This window comes from Mastacembelus armatus, chromosome 14 (assembly GCF_900324485.2).
Source record: "Mastacembelus armatus chromosome 14, fMasArm1.2, whole genome shotgun sequence".
NCBI lineage: Eukaryota > Metazoa > Chordata > Actinopteri > Synbranchiformes > Mastacembelidae > Mastacembelus > Mastacembelus armatus.
Window position 1 is genome coordinate 16,268,263 of NC_046646.1, and position 24,347 is coordinate 16,292,609.

General features: G+C 41.1%; 1 protein-coding gene across 1 annotated transcript in view; it reads left to right on the top strand.

Moving 5' to 3' along the window:
* The window catches only part of dchs1b (dachsous cadherin-related 1b), a 74,915-nt gene that overhangs the window by 12,062 nt on the left and 38,506 nt on the right, over positions 1 to 24,347 (top strand). Inside the window, exons 2-4 of the mRNA XM_026327996.1 lie at positions 1,210 to 2,055; positions 2,171 to 2,368; positions 2,592 to 3,365. Of these exons, the coding sequence (XP_026183781.1) occupies positions 1,228 to 2,055; positions 2,171 to 2,368; positions 2,592 to 3,365 (1,800 nt within the window). The 5' untranslated portion in view covers positions 1,210 to 1,227. The remainder of the gene's footprint in view (positions 1 to 1,209; positions 2,056 to 2,170; positions 2,369 to 2,591; positions 3,366 to 24,347) is intronic.

The following is a 24,347-nucleotide window of genomic DNA, read 5'->3' on the forward strand; positions in this document are numbered from 1 at the left end:
CTCATTTTGAACATAATGTCAATATTTGCAGACCTCATCAAGGGCTAAAATGTGCATCTATCTCATGAGAATTTAGGGAAGCCGTACAGGTTCATCTTGCCAGAACGTTTATGAGTGTATTTCCAGAATTTTATGGTAGTATGCGAAAATATGTGTGTCAAACCTGGGTCAAACACCATTTGCAAATAATTATTGGTGTTTGTTTTAACTTGCTGAACATACCAGATGGTGGGTTTGCTGCAGGAGAACTCACAGTGTCAGGTGAATTTTAGACTCATGTGGTTGCCTTTCTTGCTGTTAGTGTGCCATGCGATGAGGCATATCCAACCATCTGCCACACCAGGTTAAAGCAAACATAAACAATTTTTGGAGAGTAGTGTCTGACCCCATCTGTTGCACGACTTTGTGGACAGTTACAATGTGTGTGTCTGTTCATGATTAGGTTCAGTCTGTGACTGATAAGATTGATTTAGCATTAGCATGAGGAGAATATTATGTTTATGGATCTGTGCATGATTTAGAGTTTGGGAAACAAAGAGGCTAGGCTTACAGTATTTAATGACTGAAAGCACTGCTGAAGCAGCTGCAGACCTGCTCTACTCTGCATTTCATAGTGTGTGTAGGCATTTGCTATTGTGATCTGTGCTGGATTAAAAAAAAATTACAAAATGCTTTGAATGCCTATTTAAGTGTCTTTAACATGTTTTCCCTTGGGATTTGAGTGTGACTGTTCTGGACACTTTAAAATGTTCTCACCCAATAAATATAATTTGTTATCCCTCAGATAAATATAGTTTATGATTCTGTCCCCAGTGTGGTTTAAGGCAATGTAGATCCTGGACAGACTTGACTTCCCTTTTCATGCTCTTTCACATTTTCCTGACCCAGCTGAGGAGTTTGTTCCAAAAATGTTATATATATATCCACTTTATGGGGAAAAAAGGCTGATATTCATCAGGCAGTGTCTTTAATGTAGGTCCTGGATAATAAAAGTGTTACCATGTTGTCATGCCAGGATTTAAGTACCAGACTCAGATTTGAAGACAGAAGAATTTGTTTTCATTTTGTGCTAAAAAAGCAAGTGAATTTTCAAGATTTCTCATAGAAAATGAATAAAAGCAGCTCAGTTGCCCAGTTCACATCATAAAATAAATTTGTACTTGCCCTTTCCCTGCTGATTTTTTTTTTCTCTGTTTTTCTTTCACCCAGGTGTAGCACAACACAGCCATGCTGATAACAAGTAAAAGGTCAAGTCGAAGGGCTTGGGTCAGCGAACCCTGTGTGTGTTCAGGTCTCTGGCAGTTGAAGCCGCTCTTGTATTTCTGCATGATCCTTGTCCTTAGTCAGTCTAAAACTGTCCTCGGGGCACTGGAACTTCAGCTTGATGAAGAGCAGCCAGCGGGGACCATTGTTGGTGACATCAGTGCTGGGTTACCACCAGGTGAAACTGCAAGTCTTTACTTCATATCTGATCATGAAGGCACAGGTGTTGGCAGTGATCTCAACATTGACGAAACTACAGGCATCATTACCACTGCACGCCGTCTGGACCGTGAACAGAGGGATCACTACAGCTTCATCGCTGTGACAATGACAGGCGTCGCTGTTGAAGTGTCAATCACTGTAAACGACATCAACGACCACGCACCTGTTTTCCCTAAAAAGAAAGCTGTTCTTAAAATCCCTGAGCACACAGCAGTGGGGACAAGGTTTTCCCTGGAGCCTGCGACTGATGCTGACAAGGACCAGCTGACAACCCAAGGCTATGCTATCCGAGAGGGCAACGTTGGCCAGGCTTTCAGACTGGAGACCAAGAGAGCTGCTAACAAGGTTCTATATTTGGACCTGGTAGTCAACGGACTGCTGGACAGGGAGAAACGTTCATCATACACCCTGGTCCTGGAGGCTTTTGATGGGGGCTCACCTAGAAGAATGGGGTCCATGACCTTGGAAGTGACAGTGACTGACATAAATGATCATGCGCCTGTCTTCAATCAGAGCAGATACCATGCTATTATCTCCGAAAGTCTTCCACAGGGAAGCAGCATTCTACAGGTTAGCTAAGAACTGGCAGTATACAGATTCGTTGCTCAGTAATATTTCTTGCCTTTGTAAATCCTGATTCAACACGGTAATCTTAATTTCAGTGTTTGGCTTTCTTGTCTTGTAGGTGTTTGCATCAGATGAAGATGAGGGTGATAATGGTTTGGTGCTTTATGAAATCAACCGACGTCAGAGTGACCCAGACCGTTTCTTTGTCATGGATATTAAGTCAGGGGTCATCACTCTGAATAGACCCCTGGACTATGAGCTAAAGAGGGTCCATGAATTGGTGGTTCAGGCCAGAGATAACGCCAGCCACCCTGAGGTAATTTTATTATGGCTATTCACTACATATTGTTTTGTAAAGTATGTAATCCTGAAGAATTGTTGCTTTCACTTTTACAGATTACTGTAGTATAGTGTAGTGATTCTAATATCAAAATAAAACCGAATACATGCTGATAAATGCGACTGTAGTCTTCTACTATATTGCAAAAAGATTGATTTGAGTGTAAAATAACAAGTAACCCACCTATGTTTTTTTCCAGGTGACCAACGCATTTGTAACCATCCATGTGCGAGACTACAATGACAACCAGCCCACCATGACCATCATCTTCCTCAGTGAGGATGGCTCTCCTAGAATCTCAGAAGGAGCCCAGCCAGGGCAGTATGTAGCTCGGATATCTGTCACTGATCCAGACTATGGAGAATACGCTAATGTGAACGTGTCTCTTGAGGGGGGTGATGGGAAATTTGCTCTTACGACAAAGGACAGCATCATTTACCTAATATATGTAGACCAGGTCTTGGATAGAGAGGAACGGGATTCGTACGACCTGAGGGTGATGGCCACAGACTCTGGCACACCTCCCCTCAGGGCAGAGTCATCTTTTACTATTCAGGTGATGGATGTTAATGACAACCCACCTCTATTTGACCAGCAGGCCTACAGACAGACTATCCCTGAGGTTGTCTATCCTGGATCGTTCGTTCTCCAGGTTACTGCCAGGGACAAGGACCAGGGCCCCAATGGGGACGTCCGATATAGCCTCCTGAAGGGCAAAAACTCTCACTCTGATTGGTTCTCCATTGACCCGGTCACAGGAATCATTACGACTGCGGCTGCTCTGGATTTTGAATCAGAGCCAGCACCTAGTGTGACTGTTGTTGCGATGGATAATGGCCGTCCGCCTCTGTCTTCCACAGCAAAGGTGGACATTGTGCTGCAGGATGTTAATGATAATACACCTGTGTTCTCCAGCAACTTCTACAATGCCTCCATCAAAGAGAACACACCAGCTGGGACCTGCTTCTTAGAGGTAAGAGAAACCATGAGAAATAGTTTTCTCTCATCTCATTCTCTCCTATTCTACATTTATCTTCCTTTTTTCTCTTTTTCCATTTGACTCACCTTTACTTTGTAGGGGAAATGCCATTCTTAATTGTTATGGTGCTCAATCTTGCTGTGTGTTGGCCACAACACCATTGTCCTACTTACACAGCCAAAAGCAAGAATTTGTTTTCTCCCCTGTCCTCTTATATCTTTATTCACTCTCTCTTTTCACTCACACTCTCCCCTTAAGCCCTCTCTGATTACTCCCCTGGCAAAAGCCTGATTTATACATCAATATGAGTCTGGAAATCAAAGTCATGTCTGAAGTGAAAAGCAGTCTCAAAGTTCTGTTTTCCAAAGGTAGGAGAAAAAAGAAACAGAGGGAAAGACAGGGAGTGAGACTTCACCTGCATTCCTGAAGCTACTGTGTGGAGATTTACTCTGTACTGTATGTCCTCTCTCTCACCTCGTAGAGTTGCCATGGTAACCCAGCTGGCAGCGCAGGGCGAGTGCTATCTCATGGCGGCTTGGCTGTCTTGCTTTTATCTTGTTTTAAGCAGCTCAAACACATGAGGAAGACCTCTCCTGAGAAATGAAAAAGGATGACTGGCTTTTTGTCTTCTAGCTTGGCATCATGAACCGTTTAGAACAACTGTTTTTACAGGTTGGGTTTTACCACTTTGCCATGAAGGGGCTGAGAAGAAAAAGTATAAGAAGAAAAAAATATTTCTGTTTCTCAGCATTTTCAGGAAAACCTGCTGTTTAAACTTAAGCATTCAGTGGTTCTAATAAAAGGCTTTCCCTACTCTTCCCAACCTTACTGGAATTAGATAAACAGTGGAATTTCACTGTCTTGCTGGATTATTTAACATGCATGGAGTAGATGACTGCTTGGTTTGGGAGAGGTGTTTGGGAGGGTAATGAAGGGGAGTGACATGAGATGCAAATGGAATAAAGAGGAAGAAGAGAGAGTCTGGTGTGGAAGGATTGGCTTAAGCTTTAACACTGAAATTTCTGAAGTGACTTTACAATTATAGTCTGTCCATTGCTGAATTATTGACCCCTGTAATTTGCTCCTAATTAGGCTGCTCTGTTGAATTATTACATCCCTCAAACAACAAAATGAAACCCCTGGACCTCAATTCCAGTTGTTGCAACAGTTAAAATCAAATGTGTTTTTTTTTTGTTTTTTTTTTTTTTTTTTTGTTTTTCTAATTCTATCCGGCAGTTTTTCTGGCATTAGGTGCAGGTGTAACCACATGCCAGACATCACGGGTGGTTTTCCAGTATGCCAGAAAGAGTGAATAAGGCTTGATTAGCTCATTCCGGCACGTTCCTCAAAGCTCGCTTGGACCCAGCCAAGATTCTCCGGGCGAGAGTCTCTCCACGGGGGCTGTGATTTGCAGGATAATGGTAGTTGGAGTAAACTTTTTTTTTTCCTGGGCCAATGGAATAGATGGCCAGTCAGAGAGAATTCACATACACACACACACAAATGATGTTAGACTTGACATCATAGTGAAATGGATGTCATTCCAGATTTGTTCTGAATTTTCTCAAAGGCCTGCCAACCAACTGTCAAGATTGTGGAACATTTGGTATTTTACTCTGTCAAGATAGTGACAAAGTGAAGAATTGGGTCAGCTGGTCCAGTAGGCCCAGTTTACATTTTTGTGTGATGTTATTTGGCACTGATGATCTGGTTGGGAGTCGAGACGAAAGCAGAATTGTACCAATATTTACAATAGATAAAAATCATTATTTGGTTTTTGGAATTATTACCTTGGCCACGGCACACCGATTGGAATTTTGGATACTTTGTGAAAAAATTGAGGATAATTGTGTCTAAACAAGTAAATTTGTTATTAGAAAAGTGTATTAAGGAATGGGACATATGCGTTTAAATTAAGGGACAGAAATTCTCTTTTCTGCCAAAATCAATATTACCTAAGTTCCAAGTTTTCTCTATCTCTGTCTCTCACCTTTTCCTTCCTTCCTTCTTTGTCTACTTTTTTTGTTGCTGTTTCTCTTTCTTTATATCTTTCTCACCATGTCTCTCTAATCACACATACACACACACACACACACACACACATACAGTACAGGCCACGATAGTGTGTAGGAAGCTTCTTATCAGTTTGGCCACTATAGTAATCTGTAATGTGCTGCAGTGTTTATGGAGTCGCGAGACAAAGAAGTTATTTATTTCTTGGTTTCCCTGCTTTCCTTTTCTACTGCTTCCCTAAAGTATTTCCCAGGCAGGAGAGGTTATGGTGCCTGTGTGTGTATGTGTGTGTGTATGTGTGTGTGTGTGTGCGCGTGCGTGTGTGTGGATGTGTGGTGATTTGCACATTCATCTGATTCAGGTTCATATCCTGAGAAGGTAGAGGTCATGAGAACCCGCTGAATTGGAGCTGCTTAGGGATAGTAAGAATATTTAAAGTGGATCATGTTAATTGCTTAAAAACCTTTTTTGTCATGTAAAGTTAATTAAAATCATGTCACGTGTGTGGAGCCTCTCTGAGTATTGACGCCACTGACTTGATGTGTTTAGTGTCAGATCTCCTGCTCTTTTTCTTGAGTATAACCTGTGTTTTTCAGACTCGGTGTGTCTGTCCGTTGCTGTGTGGCTTGAGCTTTGCAGCTTTTCTGTCAAATCCAATGACACGTGCCAACATGACTTGACCGCTGGGAAGCCACTGCTGATCTCACAAGCAGCGACATGCTCCCTGTCGTGAATGCTCAAATAAAGCTCAAACACACATCAATAGACGAGCTGCCAGCTAGAAGAAACATTGATTAAAACAAGCAAACAAAAAAAAAAATCTGTTAAAAAAAGATAAGAAGCACAAATAAAATGAAAGTACTGCAATAGTTAAGATAGTTGGACTGGGCTGAGAGAGTTGAGAACAAGGAATTCAAATGGAACACAAAGTGTGTACCATCTGGGTATGTGTACTTGTGCGCACTGTGGAAGCCAAGAACTCACTTTCGGCAGGTTATGCATCTGCTCTGTGATGTTCGGCCTGTGGGTTCCTGGTCAAGCCTGTTAAACAACATTGAATCATCTCGACAGGCACACAGATGTGCTCAGCTAGGAGGTGTACAAACCGATGGAGAAATAGTGCAATGGGGCTGAAATGAATGTTGGTAGTTAAAATAAATATTTTTTGTCAATTTTGAGAATCAAAAAGAAAAAAAAAAACGGAGAAAAATATTGAAACATGAGAAACACTCACACCAGGTGTCCAGAGAGGTTGCACATGTATTTCTATAGGAAAAAGATTTTAAGACAAATTTCACCTGCTGAACAGACTTTGCTGGTAGTCGTGTAAAAAAAAAAGACAAACACAAGAACATTAGAGTGTTGTGCAAAGGTGACTAAAATAGAACAAAAAAAAAAAACATATAGGAAGGAGATAGTTTTCTCTTGACCGGTGGAGTTAGTCCCCCAGAACTTCCTCCAAAACCACTTATTTAAACAAAGCACGTCTGTCTGTCAGAGCAATCAGCCTTTTCAGGGTGAAGTCTGAAGTCAGGGTCCCCGTGGTTAAAGTCTATATGTCTCTATAAGGAAAGACTAATCATATTTAAAACATACACACATGTCTGCACACTCAGACTAATCACATTTCATAAAGCAATAGAACCAGAGATGTATGGTGATGCACTGACTGCAGGAAGGTGTTCAGCTTAGACTTCCTGTAACACCAGACCAGTCTCCTGCTGGTGTTGCACAGATTCTGACCCCTGTGGAAACCAGAGCCAGACCCAACTACAACTTCCATTTGGAACTCGCACGCTGTCCTGTAGCCCAGACTCACAACACAAACTCTACTTTTTATTAAGCCTGAAGATGAAATTTATTGTCTGCTGGATTTCTTCCCTCCTGTTAGTTCTAGTACAGTAGCAGCTGTGCTTTAATGCAGCCATGCACTGCTGAAACTATCTCTTGTGTGTTTTAATTAATCTGTCAGTGTGCTTATTTTTGCTAAGATCAATAGCTGAGGTATGGGAGACTACAGTTTGGGGCGATCACTGTCACCACGAGGCCTCAGTTGCGTCTAACAGGTGCCCACTGATGACAAATGGCTGGGTTCACACACAAACAGACACCAGCGAGATCGAAAAATTTGGTGAATCGGCGCACGCTGTTAACAGCTGGCTCCAGTTCTGACACGCTTACTCTCCGGCGCATTCTGCATTACCATCCTTTACTCCTGCTCTCTCTCACCAACTCACAGATCTCTCAGCTGCCAACGATGCTGACAGGATGTATGTGACGAGGGATTAGGATGGTGTGTCTACTATGCGAACTATTCTCATAACATCCATTAACGCTCACTGTGAATTCATCACCTGTTTGCTACTGGAGGCTCAGATGCCACAAACCAAATCCATCCTGGCTTTAAACTCAAGCTCTAAAAACTCTACATGATGAAGTGGGCACTATTTCTTAACATTGTCATGGTATTGCATGAAATGTATGCATGCCTGCAAGATGAATTCTATTAACACTGGGACTTCTCTGACTTGCCCTTTGACCCCTCTATGAAGTTGACTTTAGTTATTTGGTTCTTTGTATACATTAAAGCTGGTGAGCATCAGCATGATAGCATTGTCTCATCATGTTGTAGATTTCTTTCTTTTTGAATATGCCTTTTTGTTCATCTTTGCTGTAAACACATGAACACTTGCCAGCACCTGCTCTTCTGTCCAATTTCTAACAGAGTAGCCCCTCCAGGCATGTTTGCTGGTTGATACAAATGCCAAATGGAAGGAAATTTGGGCATCTTTATTATTTGAAACACGCTTTGTATTTTGTTTTTGATGGAGGCACCAGTTCAGGCCAGATACTCCACATATCTTGACAGTATCTCACTTTCTGCTGGAATATTTTCAGCAGTGGTTAGCTTCAAAATGTTAGTCTTATCAGGCTGATTTATTTATTTATTTATTTCAGCCCTTTCGTGGCTGTTGGGCTGTGGCCCGGTTTGGGTTAATCATTATTTTTTTTCCTTTCTCTTTCCTTCAGAAGCAGTAGTTTCGTTCCATATCACTTGCTGTTGGCATATGCTGTGTTTTAAACCTATCAGTGTTCATTCATGTGTGATCTGACTGCCCGATGCCTCTGTGGAGAGGATGGCCTCACGCCTCATTAAGCCCAATACTCTGTACCATATGGTAGTGAGGGGTTTTCTTCTTTCACCCTCTTTCCTTCTTTCCAGTATGACTAGTTTCTAGTTCATTTCATTTCATCTCATCTGTTAGCGAGTCTCTTACTTTCCATCCTTTTTTTTGTTGGTGTTTACCTCGTCTCTTGTTGGCTCTTGTGCTTTGGGCTATTCTACCGGTCTGAGCAGCTTTATCATTTCAAGGCATCAGTCTCTCATCAGTGAGACTATGAAGTATGGAAAGTATTTCTTTCTTTGTTCTGAGCTACTTGTTTTTGCTCAGTCCTAAACACTGGTGTTTTGAGCCCCGTTGGTGCAGTGACACACAAAAACTTCTAAAAGAATCCATCGAAAATAAGTGATGGAAAACAATGATCAGTACAGTTTCTGCATTGAAAGCCTTGTCTTACATGCACTAACCCCAGTCTGTTTGTTGACAAGGTGGACACATTCAGGTTTAACAGGGTTACAGTTGAGACAGCTCCTCTGGTCTGTGGATCACACTGATATCAAACAGCTACAGGCAGAGGAGCACAGGAATGAACTGCAGCCAGACACACACACACACACACACACACACACACACACACACACACACACACACACACAAGAACACTTTCTATTTGCCTCTTGCCTCACACCTATCTCTGTATTCCAGCTCTCCAAGTGCATTGTGTCTCTTTTCAAGTGTATCTTCCATCCAGACATCCTGTCTATCTCTGTCAGGGCCTCCATTTTGTCACTGTCTCATTCTTATTTCTTGAATCCCTCCTCTCCTTCCTACCCTGGAGTTTGAAAACCAAAGGGACAAACAGGCACATACACACACACACACACACACACACACAGACACACACACACACACACACACACACAGAGTCACACAAAAAGTGCACATACACACCCCACACGAGCGACAGGTGATCCTGAGGCTCTCCACAGCTCATTAGGTCACACTAATCTAATTTCATTACAAACTGAGTTAAGTTGGTGTAAATTAGTGCGTTTCCTGGGTTTGTCTAGATTGTATTTGCTTTTGGAAGGAGTTCTTCAGTTCGGGACAGCAGGTGGCCAGTAAGTTGGGGTGGGGGTGGCACCAGAGCTTTTTTTCCCAGTGTATCATGTTCTTTCCTTTTAACTTTACACAGTTAGATTTTAGATTTGGAGTCACAGTTGGGTGTGACAAAGACATTTCTCTCTGAGGGCTGAGCTGGTCTGATATTGTGCTAAAAGATACAGATGGTTTAGATAATTTAATTAATTTTTCTTCATTGTCTTTTCTGCACAACTGGAGGGCATCACTTGTTTTTCAGTCGGGATGTGTACGTGTGTTCAGTTATCTGGCTGAATCTGCTCCTCTGGTGTTGTGTCCCAGTTCTCTCCATGCTATTTATTTTTTTTATGGGGTCAAAGACAGTGCAGCTACGGATATTTATTATCTCAAAATAATTCATCCATTTAATTATCTCACTTGTCCCTTTCCTCTGTTGCTTTCTCACCTCAGGAGGTCAAATGAGGAGAAATGTGGAGTGAACCTGATAGACAGAGGCAGACATATATACTCTATTTAGTATTCCAGGTCTACTAATGCTATTATTGTGCCAAAAGAGACACAGTATGAAACAATACTGTTGATCCTCCCTGGTGAGATCACAAAAATGGCACTGACCAGAAAAAAGCATTTTATATTCAATGTGGCCCTCATCACGTCTGTCACTTTCTTGACATCTCCCAGATGCATTTCTATCATGCGTGCATCTCGTTTTGTCTTTTCTTTGGACCTCAGCTTTTATACGGATAGTTCTCACCATGAGATGTCTGTGAAAGTTTAAAGCAACATGAGACAGAGTGAAAGAAAGTTTCCACTCTCCTATAGTGAAATCTTTTACTAGAGAATATATTACGATTTCCCACCTGCCCAAACTAACCTCTGCTTCTCCCCTTTTCTAACTCGTTTTCGATTCCGTCGGGTGTTGCTGAGTTGTACGTTGGCTGAAGGGGGATGTCATGTTGTACTGCACTGTGTTACGCACATTTGCTGATGACACTAAATGTACAGTAGTTTTTAAAATTCAAATAAATGCATGCAGAGAGTAGAAAAGAAGCGCTGGATCAAACCATGGAGCATGGGCTTTAGGACAAAAACCACAGAAAAGTCAGAGACTTATTTCCACTGTGGGCCTCTGTGCATGTGAGAGTGCATGTATGTTTGTGGTTGCTGGCTGTGGTCTGTCAGACTGGTTGGACGGAATACAGGAGTGGAAATAACTTTACTGTTTGCATGGGCAACTGCTGTGATTTGTTTCGATGAACTGCACAAATCTTCAACTACAACAAGACGGGAAGGATCATGTGAAGAGTGATGACAATAAATGGAGAGATGATCATAAGGGGGATAAAAAGCTTGGAACCAAAAATCAATAGACACAAGAAAATTTTATTTATCGAGCTTCACTATTAACATTTTTTTATCCATAACACATTGTGTGTGCACTGCTTCCTCAGCAGAAGCAGCACCATCTTCAGACACACTCTGGTTCCACTGTATGTATTGTAGCCTTCTGACCTCAGTGAACCCATCCATGCAAGAGAAGCTGAATATAATTTAAAAAGCAGCCGTGAAATGAGAAATAAACCTCAGTGTATTTTCTTTCAACCAGCTCAGTGTGTGTTAGAGTTTTCGAAGTCGCACTGTGTTTATTGCAGTTTATCCATGCATCCATCCAGTATCTATTGTTTAGTCCTGATCCAGGATCGCGGTGGGGCTGGAGCTGATCCCAGCTGACATAGGGCAAGAGGCGAGGTACACCCTGGACAGATCACCAGGCTTATTGCATGTTTATTTTTTTGACTAAATTTATACCTGCTGGCCCCAGAACCAATTTATCAATCAATTTAGCACAAATCCTTTCAAAATAACACTTGCTGTAATATTTGCAAAGCTCCACTGACATTAAAGCGAATAATGAATGAATGAATTAGCATTACAGTTTGCCGTTCATCCAATAATGGTTTTGATTATTTCTCTAAGCTGTTGAGTTTAAACATACTTGATGAGGTGTGCAGGTTTCACACTCTAGTCATACAGAATTTTGCTTCAAGCCATTCTCAGTTGCTTCAGGGTGGTCTGTCCTTTTTTGACCAATCAAACCGTAACTCATTAAGAAAAGGGAATTCTTCGATTCTCTTGTCACTGTGCATTTCAGAGTATTCCCAAACTGCAATTTAAATGAAGCACTTTTAAGAGCTCCTAAGGACTTTTTTTAAAAAATAGGAGCCGATCTTGCACTCATATCACACCTATGAATAAAGTGTTTGTATTGGAGTCATATAAGGACTCCAAGATGAATCTTTCTGACATGAAACAGTAGTCGCGACTTGTTGATTTAGCCTCACACTGAGTACATTTACAGGCATTTGGCCTGGCCGACAGGTGCTGGCTGAGGTTAGGTAAATCATCTCATTTGGTCAATGTGCTGTCTTGATGTTGTAAGTGATTTAACTTTAGAGTAAGGATGTGTCCGATTTAATGTCAATTTAGGAGAACCAACATTTCTGGTGCTTGTAGCCTAAAGTCAGCTCTGTGGTTTTGGATCAGATTTATTGTGGCGTAACACACCCTGGTGTGCAGTTTAGGAAATTCTTTATACTGCTTGGAATAAATCTCTCACTTTTGAAATAACATGTCTATCCTACAAAATTTTGCAGTAAAAGTGCTACTAGATGACGTTCACATACCAATAAGCACAGATTTAAGTGGAAATGTCAGATATGGTGTACATCACTGTAAACAGAGTAGTACACATATCAGATCTGTGACAGCAATGCATTTCTGCAATTTGAAAACTCTACAAGCTGTTGTTGCTTGAAGATGTTGGTCTGTTTCTCCCAAAGGGGTCTAAAGAATTGACAACAGGAAAAGCAGCAGGGAGTTGCACCAGCCATCGTTAAACATCAACATCTGGTGTCCTAGCTGCTGTCACTCACCACAGCTTAATGTTTTCACATCATGGCTCAGCAGAGCAGGACTGTTGTGGCAAAGAAGAACAGATGGCTGGATGAAGGATGAAAAGGATTGCATGTTTTATTGAATCTGATATCCTACTCATTCATTTTCACACAGAAGAATGGTTTTGGTTCCTAGCCACATCTTAATAACGGAGGTGCATGGGGGGAATTTGGTTTAGCAATTTGTTCATCTCAACACCTATTAAACCATTCGTCTATATGGATACACATACTACTGCATGTGTGCAAATTAATTCACAAATTAAGGGAAAATCACTATTGATGGACCTAAAACAAGAGCAATAAAATAGGCAATAATGGTGAAACAGATCAGCAAACAGCAGCTGGATGTCCTGCTAATGACTGTATAAACCGTTCCTTTAAAGACTACCATGCTTGATTATCAATGGATGAACCCTGTTTTGTTGTCTCTTTGTAGCTCTAGTAGAGGCAGACATTTGTATCTTGGCTAGTGTCCTAATCTCTGTAGAGGAATATCAGTTTAGAAAGCTGGAAGAGCTTTTTGATGCTGTCAAGTGTTCAGGCAAACACACACACACACAAACACAGTGCATTCAGACACATAGACATGCATTTATGCATACCCATTCATAGACTACATGCTTCCCCGCAACCACACTGACACGTGCACATTGGTAAACACCCACACCACTGGCGGGCTGTTGAGAGTATTTTGTGCTCTGCTCCAGGGGATGATGATTATAGAGGAGCGGCTTGATTGCACGAATCTTGGAGTGCCAGATCTGCAGCTCAAATACCGGATACAAGGGCTAATGTGAATCCATCGAAGGGCATTTTCTCCTCTCAACCCTTTTTTTATTATCTATTGAATGGTTCTTTCAAGTCATGCAGGTGGAGAATGTGCGATCGGAGGAAGTGCAGAACAGATGATATTGCTTCCACTCAATGTGTAATGCCATGTCCACTATACTGTATTGTAACAGAGAGTTTGATTCTGATGGATCAAAAATCATGACTCTTGAGTAACTTACCTAATGCAATTGTATAAAATGCATAGGGTAGTCAAAATGTATCTGGGAGCTTAAATACATTTATTTAAATTGGTGAATAGTAAACTTACACATGTACATGTTTCAAAGGTGAATGATATTGAAAAAAAATCAAAATTCTTGGTAGATACCATGTATGTATAACATGTTAAAATGGTACAGTATGTATTGTAGTGCAATATACAGTTTCCTTATTATATTACATGCAAACAGCAGTAACAGTTAATCAAATCATCAAATCACTCACACTTATTAAATACTGTAGCTGATCATTAAGTTAAAACCAGCCTGTTTATTCCCTGAAAAGTTGCTGCCATCACACACACCTATTTAGTCCAAATAACACTTTAATATTTCATAATGAAGAGCTGCAGGTGCTAAATGTGTCAGTGATCCATGCTAAAGAATTTAGGAGCTCTGGATAGACCAGGACTCAGCACAGGGATACAAAAAAGAAGAGGAAATGATAAAAAGGATGGCTGCATGTGGTGTGAAATGCTGGATGCAATGAAGGTGCTGACGGTTACCATGACAATGAGAGATGTACAAGGAGGACGGGGAGGTGGGGCCGAGCCAATTCATCATCGCTTACTCTTGCAATGTGTGCAAGCGTGTGTGTTTGTGTGCATGACTTCACCTCTATCTGTCTGAGTTCGCCCTTGAAACAGACTATTGCTCTCTGCACCTTGCTTGCACACATGTACACACACATTTTTTTTTAAAGTAGAGTAGTTCAGTGGAGACATGGATGGGGAGCAGACTGGTAGTGTGCAGAGCAGTCGCAGGTTGTCTAACATTATTTTCCACAGAGAGAGACAAATATTTCTTTTGAATTTTCTTTGCTTTTAAATTGCTTGTCATTCTGTTTATTGTATACAAGATAATATCTTCTACAAAATGCAGACGGAGAATGGTATCACAAGAACCACAATGCTTCACTGGAAATGCTATTGATTAGATGACAATGGCTGCAAGGAGGGGACACAATCTGTCTTTGTGAATTAGAACAATCAAGTGTATGCAGATTGGACTGTGTGTGTGTGTGGCAAGCATTTTTTTTTTGGAGGGGAGGAATCTTCCATCTCAAGACATTTTTCTTTGCTGTCAGGGGGAGAGTGGGGTCATGTTATGGTAACTGGGCACAGAGAGGAGCAGGCAGACAGTCTTCATATGAACACTCAGCCACGTGAAGGATGATCGCCATTACTTCATACAGATAGCATGTGCGTGCGTGCGTGCATGTGCATATGTGTGCGGTGGGGGGAAGTGTGATGGTTTTCAAAGGGCTGGAGCCATCTTTCAGTGGTAACCATGGTAACAGGACTCTGAGGACCACAGGGAGGGAAAAGAGAGGAGGAGGGAATGTGGGGGAAAGGGCGAGACAGACGGAATTATGGGGAGTGGGGTTGGCGTCTATATCTTATGGTAAGTGATGATAGAAATCTGGACCTCACTGAACCAAAATGGAAAGCAGTTTGGTTTTTCTGACCATGTGACATTCAAAAGTACATTTGAAAAGAAATTCAAATCAAAATGAAAGGAGACTTCACAAGGACTGTCTTATTGACCAATTTTTACAGAATTAGTGTGAAAATACGTTACATAGACTACAGAACGTAAATTGATGCTGGTCATTTGAGATTTTTTTATATTTATTGAAAACTGTACACAGATTTATATACACTTATTTTAGAAGTAGTATTTTTTTTTATCAGTTCCAGTAGTTTTGGGCAACATATATATATATATATATATATATATATATATATATATATATATATATATATATATATATATATATATATATATAAAAACTTGTTAACTTACTTGCCTTACACAGCTTTCCTCTTGTAGGTAAAGCGTTATGTTTTGCATGCATATGTGTACAACTTGTTTGTGGTACATATATAACTTCATGCACATTAGCAAGATAGATAATGGCTGTGTCTATGTGTTAGCACTCAATTTGTGTTTCCAAGTCCTAAAATGTGGCTTAATGCAGAGTTAACAATCCTCAGCCAGCTGGAAAGAAAGACCATGTGTGGGTTTTACATGCATCACCTTTAAATCCCTGTGGTCTGCCGCTGCTTTGAGCTAAACTGAGGTAATGCTTACCCTGCTTTCTACAACTGTAAATACTCCATGTATGTGCCAGATTGACTGGCACAGCAGCAGGTTAGGCCTAGTGGTTTGAATTACCAGAAAAGTAAATTCTCATTTAAATTCATTCTGTTCTTGCCTGCTTTTATTCGTGGATTTTTTTTTTTTTTCTTGACTCTCAAAAGCGACGGTTCAGGCTTCCTCCAGCTTCTTAGGCTTCTGCATCTACAATACTTCCCCTTCTGCCTCTTTCAATCCTAAAGAGAATCTTGACAAGCACACGCACTTGCACACACAATATACACAGCCTCCAACTGTGACTCTAAATGGAGTTCTTTGTTTTCTTAATTGTCAAATTAAACATGTCACTCTATTTGAATGGGACACACATATGCCAGCTGCCAGCTCCCAATGGAGAAATGGGGGGTTTAGGCCTTATTCATTAAAGACACAAGCCCCTTCCCCCCCAAAACCTGAACACTTGAACATGTTTGTAAAATCTCTCACCCTCACATTGCACATTGTGTGCACACACACACACACACACACGCACGCATTCGCTTGTGCTGAAGAGAGGATGAAGAGAAGTCAGTGCAATCTTTTGTCTGTCACAGAGTGAGACTGGACTGACAACCTCCCTCATCTGGTAACAATCATCGCACAGGTTACTTTAGTCATTCCTTCTGTTTGCGTGTACATGACTTTCTATGGTTGTGTGAACACATTTTAGTTTATAGTTGTGAAGACATTTTGGCCAGACCTCACAACTTTATAGGGTTGCTTGAAGGATAAGACTTGCTTTAAGGTGAAGGTACACTAACACAGTTTAGGTTAGGGTTAAGTTAAGTTGTGATGCTTGGAGTTAGGATAAGGATTATGTCAGAGTGCCCTCACAGTTATAATAAGACCACTGCGTGTGTGGTCTTAATATAGGAAAGGCGTGTATATGTGTATCTTAATGAGTTTATATGTACGTTTCTAATCCTGAAATGACAATATAAAGCCTTATCCACCCCCAGCCCTGTCTGCTAAACATGGAGGGGGAGGAGGGAGGGATGTGTTCTGAAAATGGAAAACTACAACATGGAATAGGTTTTCTGTTCTTTTTTTTTTTTTTTCCTTTTCTTTTTTCCTGAGGGTGATTATTCCTTTATATTTATTTGCTCAGCAGATATTCTACTCTTGGTCCAATCACACATTCTCCATTTTAGACATTAGTCTGGCCTTTCCTCCAGCTGCTTCTCTTTTACAGTGGAGTGGATGCAAAACCTGTAACTCTGTCCAGGCTGTCCAGTGCTCCATATAATGCACGCCTATATTTCACACTGCGGGAGCAATTCTCTTGCTTGTTTCTTGATGGATGTTGCAAGATGTTTTCTAGACAAAGGATAATTTAGCATAATCAGTGTTACCGAGGCCTATTGCCCTGAAGACACATAATTACAGCTCAGAATTCAGAAGTGTCTTTATTGGTTTAAATCCAAAAGAGAGAGAGAGAGCTTGAACACTGGCCTCAGGTCCAATCAGTAGCACATTTATTATTTGTGAAGGAGGTGCATGATCACCTTGAGAACGATTTTGCAGAGAGTTAAAAGATAACCTTGAGTTTAAATAAGACAAACAAATCATAGAATGTGGCCAAGGTAATTTGACAATGAGTAACTGAGTTTAAAACATATCCTTGAGTTAGATTTATATTTGTATTCTAAAAACAAAATAGCTTATTCTAATTCTGGAGCAAAGCTTTCTATTTTCTTAACCACCCTTTTTCACATCATCTCTTTTTGGTTTTAGTCATGGCTCCAATACCACTCAGCCTGTGCGCTGTGTAATAAAGTGATCTAGCTGTTTCTTCCCCTGCCATTTCATGATTTAGAGGACTGCAGTCAGGTCCACATTTTCACAAGGTTAGGTTTGATGAGTAAGACTTTCTCTGGCACAGCTCTTTGGGCGTCTGAGAGCGCAAGCGTGTGTGTCCGTGTGATCTTTGCTTCTCTCTCCTTCAACTTACATCAGCGAGGCATGATATACACCAGACAGCATTTGGCTGAAATCCTAAATAAGATACACTAACTCACCAGGGTAACAGATGACTGAATGGGTCTCTTCAGGGTGAGTGTGAAAAGAAGATGCTGGATAAAAACTCGAGTCTTGATCCGCTCCAAGTAGAAAATCTAACTCTGAGGTTTTAAAATATTCAGCTAGGATAAAAAGCCTACACTTACGCACAACAAAAAAGAAACAGAGAAGTGGATTGAGAATTGAAATGAGATGGACAGGCGTGCAGATGGACCGCTTGGATTCAACTATACGCACAATTTCATGGTCTTTCTGTCTCAGTATCTTGGTATACGAGGTTAAGGCGATGCTGGTGGTCTGTATAGAGTTAGCGTGCTGAGTGTTGCATTAATGTTACCCACTCCAACACACACACACAAGCTCAAATCCAGCAGAGATCTACCGCCAAGATAGAGGAGAGTTGTGGCAATTATACGCTCAATAAATCAGTCATTCACTCATTTTTATTTGCATGTGCTCACTGTGCACCATGCCCCCCACCTTGACACTTATAATACATATAAACACCTATATGCATGCAAGCTGACAAATAGAGAGGGTTGCCTAAACCTGTTCATTCAGAGGTCACCTTGTTTAGTGTAAGCACACACAAGACAACATGTATTACATAAGTAATGAACTTGCTTATAGACTGGCATTACTATAGTGTCAAAGACACCACAGTATGTTATCAAAAAGAACTCATCTGTCAGGTTTTCCCCAAAGAGATTCCACTGTTGCATGTAACATTGAAGGACTGGTTATCTGAGACCTGGATCAAAAGTATAACCGTACTGCCTGATTTGGCCATCAGTCTCACACATTTTTGAAAACCTGGAGAAGTGGAGTTCTTCTTGTGTCCTACACCAAGCCAGAGGTTGGGCCAGACTGGGCAAAACAGGATGACTGTGTCAGATATACTGGAGGTTCTCAGGTGTGAGAAACAAAGGTGCATTTACATCTCAACACCTGTGAGAGAATTAGAGCTGACAGCTCCATCCTCAAGGCTGAACCTCAACATCCACTCAAATTCATATTCATGGCGAACAAACATACTCCATGTATGTGAAAAGAAATATGTGCAAGAATGAGGAGGGGGAGCAAAGATTTGACTGACGTGCAAAAGTTGATATGGCTAATGTCAATCCAAATTAGCACAATATCTGTAAGTAAGATATGCTGATGTCAGATAGATAGATAGCGCCAAAATGTATGAAATGTTGGGGGGCAGCTGTAGCTAAAATCACAGTAGATTAATCTGATTGGATTAAACTGGTTCACAGTTTATTAAGCTGCTCACGAAATTTTGTGTTTGGTTCTCAACTTTTTTCTTGCTACTTTGCTTTGGCTTTGTCCTCACAGATGTATTAAGAAATGTTTATTCCAAAATGGTGCCCCCATGCATTCCAGTGGCTTAGGGTGAGTGCATACACAGTGACTCTTGACCTTTTGCCAACATTTCACATACAAATTTCAGGGCGAAGTTCATATTTTCTTTCTTTTTGTTTTACAGCTTTTTCTTCTGTAATTACTGTCTTTGTGAAAGAGTGGCTCAGGCACAAGTGGCATGTAGTTCCCACTGTAGCAACTACTGTTCACAAAATTTTAAGCTTGGGAATCAGATGGAGAGCTGATCATTTTTATACCAAACCCACAACAAATACTTAAGTGACAAATTATTTTTCCTCTGGTTATGGACCCCTTGGTGGCACCTCAAGTTAACCTTATGGTGTCTGGGAATGGATTTGGGAACCACTGCTCTAGGCCTAGCATTACCTTGAAAAGGAGTCAGGTTTGGTTAGCCAGCAGATCTCGGAGCCAGAACAGAAGTAATGTGAGATGGAGGCTATAGCAGACCTATAGAAACAGAGACACGTCCTTTTATAGTCCAGCTATAGAGATTTAATCTGCACTATTAAGCTGGCCAATGGTGTCCCTGTGCTCCTTCTCTCTTATGGGAAGGCCTATTTAAGAATTATTACTGTGATTTACTATGGCGTCTCTGGTGCTGTCTCTGGTGACTTGTTCTTTTCCCTCTTTTTGGTCTTCTCCTTGACTTTGTCTCTCTTACCATACCTGTGCAGTGATCCACACATATGAATGAGTTGTATACTAAAACCATCACATACAGTACAGTACAATATTTGGTGTGTTTATACATGCAATAAACCTCAGAGTTTCAGTGTGTACACATGGTGTGTGTAGTATTTCCTTGCAGGGTCCCTGAGGGTAGGTTCAGAATCTCATGTAACCCATTCCTCCCTGTTGTAAACTTTGGTGCTGCTCTCGACCCGACTCCAATGTCCAGATCAATTACAGCTACTATAATCTCCTGAGATGCCTCACCCCCTTCTTTTCCTTCTCACTCCATCTAATCAAACCATTTTGGTCATGGTGAAGTATAGCTGAGTTGGTTGCATAATTTCCCTCTAAAGGCTGAAGGGTCTGGACTAAACCTTGGCTACATATCCACTAAGGCTGCTGCATATCTGCAGTGGCAAAGGCTTTGTAATGCCAGTAACTATTGTGCAAATTGTTTTCATATGTGACATCTATTTTTCTGTTCATCGTGATTTGATTTTCTATGCATCAGTGGTTTATTTTTTCAACTTAAAAAAATTGTTTTATAACTAAGAAAATATGTAATTTGTTATAAGTAGATTAATATTCTGGCTATATTTGCCCATTTTCTTTTTTTCACTCACACTTGGAACACTTGTATGGTGGGAAAAAGTGAATTATCAACAATGATCTCAACACTGTAGCACTATATTCTCCATCTGGCATACAGTTTAATACTGCCTGCCTCCAGGGTGACTCAGCTGTGAGGAAATTAGTCTAATTACTGGTCTGAATTCACAGCAACCAACTGCTGCAGTGACCCAGTGGATAGACGAGGGGACAAGGACAAAAAGCGGAAAGCAGAGGACTCTAATCCCGTTTAGAGATGGCAGAAAACTTGAGCAAGACGGTGCTTAAGATTTAATGCTCTCCCAGTTACTTTGGTCTTTGTTCCGCCCCTCATGTCGATCTGTTTGTCTGTCCGTCCCATCCGCTGATTCCTCTCTCCCCTATGGGATTGATTCAACAGATGTATGTAAATATCTACATATGTGTGTCTGGTTTGTCCATCTATCTGATTGGGTTAAGGGCTGGGCCCAGGGCAGAGACTGGAGTGAAAACTGGGTCTGAGGCCTGTTACTCACACAAAATGGTGAGTTGGGAGCCTAAACCATTTGCCAGTCTTGTGTCTCCAACACAGTGTGCACAGATGTAAAAAGAAACAGAGGGTGATTCAAATCTCGAGACAAATCATAACATAATGCATAATAATACATTATAGAACTGCCATTTCCTGGACAAAGTTGCAATCTGAAATTTGGTCTTTCCTTTTGAAACATTACGCTGTAATTTATGTACTGATTAAGTTTCACGCCCATAGTGCTTGTGTAAACTCATTTTGTAGAGGATGCCATGCATTGCCATCAGTGACATTTTTACTCTCTCAAGTTGTACATGTTGGCTTTCATCTGTCATCAGTGCTAAGGTAAACCCGCAGCACACTGAAGGCTGCTCTGGTGAGTTATTAACTGAGGTAAAACATGAGTAAAAGTAAAAATAAACAAAAGGGTAAAGGAAATAGAGGCTTTCATGCTTAGGATGAAGTGTTTTAAATGCGTTGTTAAGATAAACGTGCTTGTGTTCCTGTGAGCCTGCTGGATGCTGTCTCACAGTTGAGAAGGGGTGCTGTTTGACCACTTACTTTGCTTGTCCTGTCAGACTTTGTTGTGGTGCAGCCACTGTGTTTGCAGATCTCAGCAACTGTTTTGTTGAGTAAGATGTCATTATAATTAATAGAAATGATGTCCAGCACCAGAAAAATAGAACAGTTGTAATAAGTCAAAAGGTCTCCTCTGCCTATCTTCCTACTGAGCAGCGCTCTGTTTGCCAGAAGCCAGTCACAAACAGGTTTGGTTAGCCAACAGACCATGGACCACATGTCATAAAGCTGGAGTGACATTTAGGCCAAACGTCCAGTCACTCAAGCCCAGTTACCCATAGTCATATTCAGTTGCATTTGAGTGTGTGTGTGTGTGTGTGTGTGTGTGTGTGTGTGTGTGTGTGTGTGTGTGTGTGCGTGTGTGCGTGCGTGCGTGCGTGCGTGCGTGCGTGCGTGCGTGCGTGCGTGCGTGCGTGCGTGCGTGCGTAAGTGTAGGAGTGGATCTTTTTGAATTTGACTTCTTTGTGTATATACGTTCAAGTAAATCATATGGAACCCGAGCCGAATGGAGTGTTTTAAGTGTGCGGGAGGCTGATAAATGAGTGGTTTAAGGTAATCTCTCATGTCGGCGGTTGTGGAATGGGAAGCCAGAGTTTGACCTATGTAATAGTTTATATGTAAATTATCTCCTTAAGTATGTTTGTGTGTATTTCTGTGTTCACCATGTGAGGACAGTCAACCCAACCTGTGATTGTCTATGAAAGAAGCAGATATTATTGTTGAGATAATGAAAATGGAATAAGGTTAATCTGATCAGTCACTTAACCAACTGGAGTAAACAGGAAGAAACAGATTCAGATAGACTGCTCTGCCATTTATAAACTCTTTCCTTTCTCTCTGTCTCTCTTCATACAAACACTGATGTAGAATGACTGATAGGGTAGTACATAATGCTGACTGGTCTCTAATGTTACCCCCTTCCCCTCCACACACACACACACACACACACACGCACGCACGCACGCACACGCACACACACACGCACACACGCACACACGCACGCACACACACACACACACACACAAGTCCTCCCTCTTCCCGTGAGGTTGTGTTTCACTTTGTTGCTTCAATATTTTATGCCCATTTTAGCACCAGTGCTAAAACATTTGCAGGCCTATTGATCATGTGCTGGTATGAAGGGGCAGTTTAGAAGACCACCCTCCCTAAAACAGACGTAAAGCATCAAAGCTCTGACCCTGGATGTTTAGACTATGTCTCTTTTTGCTGTAGCATATGTCTGAGTTATTCAGAGTGCACATACATCACAGTGCATAGGTCTAACCAAGTACAGAGATTATGCCCCACCTCTCTGAACCTAACCGCTCTGGAAATCATTACCTGGAACTGCTGCTGCTTCAAAGATTCTCGCTCCCAAAATGTGATGACAACTTATTCTGTACTTCCTGGCTCAGTGTGTGTCGCTTGAGCTGATAGGAGGAGGTAAACTGGTGTTTGAAGAGAGAGTTTTCTGTCAAGAAAGTTGGGCCTCCTTGTTACAAGCCTGGAGACTGATGGTGCAGCAACTAAGCACAGGATTCACCTGGGCAGGGTTGTTTGTTCCAAAATTCAAAATCATCCGATGAAATCAAAGCTGTGTTACATTTTTGTTTCATTTCTCATTCCTTCACTTGCAAGCGCCTTGCTGAGGGGGGGGGGGCCCTTTGATTTGAAAGTTTCAGAACTATGGAGGATCAGTCCTCAAACAACCTTGTAGTTCCTCTGAATAAATGACTGAGGAGTCCAAGAAAATCATATGTAGTGAGACACTTTTTGTAAATTCTGCTGTTCATTATCAACAGAGCAATCAAATCTTTTTCCCATGGGGTTATGGAGCTCATAGATTCAAACAGCAATGGTTTATTTTATCTACTACCTCTACAGCTTTCTTGGATAACAAGACCAAAAGGGAAAAAGACAAAGAAAAAAGACCATTATTGATTGAGAGAAGAAGATTTATTCACACACTGTGAAAAGGGCCTTGCATGGAGCTTTTATATGTTGAATATAATAATACAGAAATGCTGGAGTACAAGAGGTTTCTTGGAGGGCAGGTTTCACAGTTTATCACATCAAGACAATTTAAATTGTATCAGATGTGGTTTCATTTGTACAAAATATCCTCAAATGAATTATACACCCAAAGCTTTCATTATTGTTCATATCCATGTAACACTTAAGCGACCAGAAAAAGTGGAATATAATAATATCTGACCCAGTTTTCTCCCATGGCTTATACTGTTACCATAGTAACAAATAAGGAGATGGCCACAGCAAGTTTTTTTAGTCCCTTAGGTTGACGGTCACTATAACTGAAACATTTAAGGTTTACACATTTTTACACATGTATTTTTTACAAACATTTTTTGTACTGTTGAGGATAAAACTGTATACAAGATGCACATGCAAGCACACACACACACAGAAAAAATTACTGTGACACTTTAACCTTGTAGTCTCCACCGTACTGTACTAACAGCCAGCTGTTTGATTAAAGCTGTATGAGTTATCCAGATGTGATCTCCTGTGACTCGGCTCCCATAATGAACCTCTGTCAGGGCCGTTCCGCCTGCAGCCTCTGTCTGCAAAGCTTTTCTTCTTTATCATTTTATGGAGCTTTGGTCATGGCTGATCGAGACTGGTTTTCATACCTAATCCCTGATGCCTCATACAGTCTGTCAGTGTCGGTTGCTCACTTCAGTACAGACATTTATATATTTGCACACGTGTGCACACATTCTCACACGCATGCACACACGGTTTGTCAGTGTCTGGGTAGCATGCTGAAATCTTGTGTAATCATAATTTCATTGATAAGC